The sequence below is a fragment of the Acromyrmex echinatior genome, chromosome 14 (genome assembly GCF_024713525.1).
Source record: "Acromyrmex echinatior isolate Ae372 chromosome 14, ASM2471352v2, whole genome shotgun sequence".
Classification (NCBI taxonomy): Eukaryota; Metazoa; Arthropoda; class Insecta; order Hymenoptera; family Formicidae; genus Acromyrmex; species Acromyrmex echinatior.
In genome coordinates this window covers 5,986,975-5,993,968 of record NC_141865.1, presented here as the reverse complement: position 1 = coordinate 5,993,968, position 6,994 = coordinate 5,986,975, and the positions used below count along the sequence as shown (strand labels likewise).

General features: G+C 26.5%; 1 protein-coding gene across 1 annotated transcript; it reads left to right on the top strand.

The window, feature by feature from the left end:
- Positions 1-521: 521 nt before the first annotated feature.
- Positions 522-3,365, top strand: LOC105150463 (uncharacterized). Its single transcript, XM_087413403.1, has 3 exons — positions 522-1,239; positions 1,333-1,420; positions 1,977-3,365. Exons 1-3 carry the CDS (start codon positions 1,219-1,221, stop codon positions 3,113-3,115), a joined length of 1,248 nt encoding a protein of 415 aa, XP_087269529.1. The 5' UTR covers positions 522-1,218; the 3' UTR covers positions 3,116-3,365.
- The last annotated feature ends 3,629 nt before the right edge of the window (positions 3,366-6,994 follow it).

The following is a 6,994-nucleotide window of genomic DNA, read 5'->3' as shown; positions in this document are numbered from 1 at the left end:
AAAGAAAAATGTTTTTCTTTAACTTTTCCATTGTTTCTCTCTTTTTAAATACATAAATAAAACGCAATGCCTCTTGTGCTAATGAACTCCACCTCTCCTATTTCTCGAATTTTTTTGAATAAAATAGATTATTTTTCACATATGCACAAACAAAAGAGAGATAAAAATTACTTATCATGCGATAACTCGTATATATAATTCTCTAGTAATTTAGATTTCGAAAATTTTGTATAGCCTATATTATATTCACACAAGATAATAATATATTAATATGATAGCAATATATATATATATATATATATATATATATATATATATATTGCTATCATATATATATATATATATATATATATATAGATAGTTCTCTTACAACATAACATACAATAAGTATTTATTTATGAGCTAGTAATCTCTAGTATTCTTAGCTATTAGATAAATATGTATATTGTTTGTAAAAACATATATACATATTATAATTTTGTGTTATAATTTTGCTCTATTTTTTCACATAAAAATAAAATTCAAAACAACAATCTGCAATGGTTTTGGACTTCAAGAAATTTTATTAAGGTCATGTCTCTAAACAACATTTATAAGAGATTTTAGCCGAACCAAGGTCGACCAAATTGGATAATGCTAATGCTGGCGATACTTGAAATTTGACATATCTCGAAAAAAACTTGACCAAAAAGAGTTAATTAGCATTGTAATGTTTTGAAAAGATCTCAATGTTAGCTAGAATAAAAAGATAAAAAGTGGAAACTTCCATAAAAAATTTTTAAGTTGACCTTGAGAACTCCTCTATACTCAAAGTTGAATAAGTACATATAATTTTCTAGCAATTTAGATATAGGATATTCTACATTTACATACAGTTTACATTATATTTACGTAAGATAATGTATATAATTATCTTATATATTTTATATATATATATATAATTAGTATGATAGCAACAGTATATATATGTAGTTTTTACCAACTGAACAATAGTAAATATTCGTTTCTCTTTACATTTTATATTGACAGCCTCTCTGACATATATCAGAAAGATATACATATTATTTAAATTAGTTATATTATTTAAAAAACCAAGACACGTATACAGTTAGAATTAAGATAAAGTAATATATTATAATTTCTCTCTCATTCTATTTCTTTTTAATCATCTATTTGTATCATAAAATCAAAAAAAACCTGAAAAAGATCCTGTAAAAAATGGCTCCCTTAAAATTCATTGTAAGTTTTTATTCAGTGATTGTTCTTACAACTTTTTCAAATAATAATCTGTAAATACTTGGAAGATACTACGATTTCTATTAACCTTTTTAGATCACATTTTTCTTAATGATGACGCTGGCATATAATAATGTTGGAGCTCGTCCTCCTCCATCTTCAGACATGCTAATGATAGAACAAGGTACGTATATTTCCGATTACCTAATAAATACATATACAGTAAAGGGTATACCAAAGTTGCTCGAATACTATTGTGCAACACAAGTGTGAATAATAATGTGTATATTTGCTTATTGAACACAAATTCATTGTTCAAATTTGACTATTATGTTTAAATTTAAAAAAAAATGACGGAATAAAATACTCTTTTAGTGTATTATATAGGAAGAAAGCTATTTTTAAATTGTACTGTATTTCTAAAACAAAAAATTATACTGAAACGAAGTAAAATGCATCATAAAAAGATTTTGATACTAACGAAATTTAGAAAAAAAATTTGCTGCCTTATAACGTCTACTCTTAAAATTGTGTATTGACATCTTTGGCATAATTTTTCTTAAAATTATACACGATAGTGATTATTTGTATGCGTAATTTTTCTTAAAATTATACATGATAGAAATTCGAATAACGGATTCGTGTTCAGCAGGCAAAAATATATTGAATACGACTATTTATATTCATGAGTCAAAAAAGACCAAATTGTGTCGGACAATTAATGCTGATTCATATTACAGAACTAAATTATAAAAAAATGCCTACTACTAATGAAGACGAATGTGAGAAAACTCCTGCTTCTGAAGAAGAGTGTACTGAGGAAGTTACTGAAGAGGAGGAATGTACTGAGGAAGTTACTGAGAAGGAGATTGAGGAATGTACAGAGAAAGTTGAAGAAAGTAAACCCAAAAAGGAAGATAAGAAAGATAAATCTGAGGAAGAAGATGAAGAATGTAAACCTGAGAAGGAAGATGAGAAAGATAAATCTGAGGAAAAAGATGAAGAATGTAAACCTGAGAAGGAAGATGAGAAAGATAAATCTGAGGAAAAAGATGAAGAATGTAAACCTGAGAAGGAAGATGAGAAAGATAAATCTGAGGAAGAAGATGAAGAAGATAAAATTGAGGAGAAAGATAAGGAATGTAAACCTGAAGAAGAAATTAAGCCTCCTTGTGAAGAGGAAAATGAGAAAGCGTCAGGATATATTAATAATTTCATGCTTGATAAAAAGCCTCCGAAAGAATGCAAGCCCGAACCCACTACTACTGATTGCAAGGACGATAACGGAGACGACGAATGCAATGGCGGTAACGGAGGCAACGAAGGCAACGGAGGCAACGGAGGCAACGGAGGCAACGGAAGCAACGAATCTAGTACCGAAAACAAGTCCCTTCCTTCCGGCAATGGAGGCAACGGAGGTAACGGAGGCAACGGAGGCAACGTAGGCAGCGGAGACAACGGAGGCAACGTAGCCAACGTAGGCAACGTAGGCAACGGAGGCAACGAAAGCAACGAAAGCAACGGAGGCAATGGAGGCAACGGAAACAACGAAGGCAACGGGTCCACCAGACAAACTCTTCCAACTTTACCACCTTTAGGGAACACTACTCCCGAGACCAGGTCCACTTCTTCCGGCAACGGGTCCACCAGACAAACTCTTCCAACTTTACCACCTTTAGGGAACACTACTCCCGAGACCAGGCCCACTTCTTCCGGCAACGGGTCCACCAGACAAACTCTTCCAACTTTACCACCTTTAGGGAACACTACTCCCGAGACCAGGTCCACTTCTTCCGGCAACGGGTCCACCAGACAAACTCTTCCACCTTTACCCATACCCATACCACCCTCAGGAGAAGCTCCCCAACCTCGAACGTGAATAATAGAATAGTTTTTCAAACATCAATGAATAATTATTAGAAAGCTTATTTTATTATAGACTCTAGAACTAAGTAAACGTTTAGCCTATTTGTCTCTGAACACAATCTTATAAGTATTAAAGTATCTGTTACACTAATTTTTAATTATAAAATGTGATCATTTTTGTGCACATTTATATCATGTTTAGAAACTTTATTACGCAATGGGCTTACTGTATAAAAAAAAAAAATAAAAAAATCAACATAACATTATTTTGAATTTTGTTTTGTTCTATACATATAAAATTATTGTAATTAAATTATAATTATCCATACATATATCTGTTTGTGCACATAAATTAATTTGATATCATCGATAGATGTGCAAAATTGTGTTTTGTACTTGTGCGATAAGTACATGTATAAACCACAAATCGTGTGCAATGTAAATAACATATAATTTATTATAATAAAAGTTTAAAAAGTTCTAGATGTAAGTAAATATAAAAGTTCCTGAAAAATACTGTTGTATCAACAATTTGTCCTTCATATCTAGATTATATGAAAGTATTTTCACTATCCAATAGAACTTAGCCATCACTCTACTTCCAATTAATTCATGTAACATTACGTGGATAATTCTGGATAATATTAGTAACGTTCAGTGTTAATTTAACTTTTTTTTTTAAACACCTTATCAAATGCAAGTGTTACCTATACCAGAAATTGCTATAAAATTTATGGGCAATTTGACGATTTCGATTTTTTAAATTTACTATTATTTTTTAATGTGTGTTAGATTATTGCCAAGTTTTGAATCTGATATCTGGACAAAGACGATTACAAATCATCTTTAATTACAAATATTATAATGATGCGATATAGCGATATAAAACAATCGCTCTCAAACGTAAGCGATTAATTAAATACAAGCAATTATCTGCAATGATGGTAAAGATATATATAAGCGTAACGTTTTTTACAATTACATACATAAAAATTGCTAGAAATAAATAAATTTAATAAGAAAATTGAAAAGTTATTAATATTTAATTATGTACCTTTCTATATAAATTTTAATTTTATGCCAGCATATTTAAATATAAAACTTTTAAAAACTTCGTAATATGTTTCAAAGAGAAAATGTTTGTTTATTTTACTCAGAAATAAGATTATACTAATTTTTGAAAAAAGAGAATATTTTATTATAATAAAAATAATAATTCTTTTCTACACAAATCATATATTTCTTTGTATATATGTGTACAAAAAAGCATATACTAAAATAAAAATTGTTTGTTATCATTATTGTAATGATTCATGCATTCACTCGCAAAAAATGCACTATCAAATTTTAGTAAATTTTTCTAACATTTTTCAATAGTGATAAAAAATTCAATAAAAAATTATTGTAATGAGTAATAGCTCAATTAAAATTTAAACATTTTCCTTGTCAGCAAAAATAATTAAAATTGTATTACAAAAAATGTTTTACAAATGAGGAACATTAAAGACTTTAAAAGTGAAAAAAAATTTCTTTTAACTATTGTTCAGAAGAGTCGGCTTCCAGGTAATAAAAATGTAGGAGTTCTTAAATTCATCCATTTCAAATCCATATTTTAAACATTTTTCTAACAATTTTTAAAAATAATTAGGTATAGCGTTTTCAAAAAAATTTTTATTTGTGTAAAAATTGTTTAATTTGAAAATAAATTATTATAGAAAGAAAAATTTTATTTTATCAAAAGGAAAATTAAAGTGTAAACTTTAAATTTTCAAAGTTTTTTTATTGTTTAAGATGTACTCTCTAAAAGTAAATCAATGACTTCAGTGTTACACTTATAATTTATGTAATCATCTGTAAATATTTATTGTGCCTCAGTAAATATTTACTGATTCATTTTTAGAAAGTACAATACTTGTTGCAGTTAGGAAAAAGATTTTGTTTCCTTCCTTAATAATATTGAATCAACGATCATTGATTTCATTAAATATGTAGAGAATAATTTAACGAGATAATGAGTTGAAATATTTATTACGATATTCTTCTAAATAATTTATATAATTTACACATGATTAACCTGTGTTGGCTCATAATGACATTTTCCTTTGTACACAATTAATATCATTTCAGCTTAAAATTCTCTATATTTATTTATTTTTCTTCGTAATATGATAAAATGTAAATTATTCAATTTTGAGAAGAAATCAATTTTGAGAAAGAAGTGGATAACTCTTTGAAAAATTATTATAATGTTTTAAAAAAGAATAAATAAAATATTAGAAATAGAAATATGTTCTTCAAGGATACCTGTAAATTTACTTTATATATAAATAAAACTACTATGTCATCGATCAAAAAATATTTTCTATCTCCTATTCTCTATATACATTTCAAAATGACAGCTTAATTTCAATAACTTCTCACATTTCTAGAACATCTTGCACAACACAAAGTCATATAACAGAGTGGTTGCGCGCAAATTACTCTTTTTCTATTTTTTTTCTGACTTCTGTGGCGTAAATCCTCATTTAAATACTAGACTTACTCTATAATTTTCTGGTTGTTTAGATATTAAACGTTCCGCACTTATATATTTTCCTACATTATGCTTATCGTTAGTAATAATATAATTAGTATGTAATTAACGTAAGAAAATGATATAATTAGTATGGTAGCAATAGTATAGTATATATACAGTTCTTACATCATATATGTATATACGACAGAATATTCTTTTCTCGTTCTGTCTTTGTGCTAACAATCTTCTTAGTATATCTATATATTTGATAAATATTGTTTCTCAAAAGTCAGATATATATATATATATATATATATATATATATATATATAAATGTTTAACACAAGTTAATGCATTATAATTTCGCTCTATTGTTTTTTGGTTACTGATTTGTACTAGAAGAAGGTTAAGGAATAAAGATAGAAAGACATTTCAACTTAATCGTATTATATGGAAAGTAAGTAACTTTATACTTAGCATAAGCAGATCTTATTAAATTAGAAAGCGATAAAATTGACAAAATACAACATAGCAAGAATATTATATTCTTATCATACTGTATTTTGTTAATTTGTAAAAAGCTATTGAGAATCTCAAAATTATCGTTTTTATTTCTTTGATACCATTTTTCTCAAAATTTTCTCGAAATTTTAACCAAATTTGTACAATGCGTTTAGCAGGCAAAAATAAGTCGGAATTCATATTCGTGTTACAAGAAAAAAATTACAAATTTTATTGAACAATGTAATTAGTAATTATTTTTGTGTATTCTTTTTAATTTTATTTTATTTTCGATTATGCTTGTATAAGTAATTGCCTTTTCATTTTGATATTTTGATAACTTTATTTTTTCAAATCATGTGAAAAATATCCTTTTTTATTAATATTTTTCCTTCATCACAATATCAAAATAATATAATAAGTTTATTATAATCGAATAAAGCTTTGTATTCTTAAAAAAGCACATTTTTAATTCAATTCAATTTTTCATCATTATATACTTCTATTGAAATTCATTCTATCCGCATATGAGAACAAAATTGACATATGCCCTTACAAAAATTTTAAATTTTAAAAAATTCTAATTTATGTAACGATTTCTCCATTTTAATAAATGGTAGATTAAATGCAAATAATTAGTCATGATGATAAAGATAGGTACAACCTGTTTAAAATAATTAAAATTAAATAGAAATTTTAGAAAATAAATAAAGTTAATGACAAAACTAAAAAGAATATTAGAATTTTTTATATATATTAGTTATTTTAAAATTTAATTATGTGCAAAGATATTTATAATTTTTAAGAATTTTGTAATATATAAAAATGAGAGAAATAATTCTAATATTTAGTTTGCTCAGAAATAAGATTTTTACT

What these genes read in the sequence shown, in the direction of transcription:
- LOC105150463 (XM_087413403.1), top strand. Translation starts at nt 1,219, where the DNA reads ATGGCTCCCTTAAAATTCATT. An exon ending in TGGCTCCCTTAAAATTCATT is followed by an intron (nt 1,240 to 1,332) that starts GTAAGTTTTTAT and finishes TAACCTTTTTAG; the next exon opens with ATCACATTTTTCTTAATGAT. An exon ending in CATGCTAATGATAGAACAAG is followed by an intron (nt 1,421 to 1,976) that starts GTACGTATATTT and finishes TTCATATTACAG; the next exon opens with AACTAAATTATAAAAAAATG.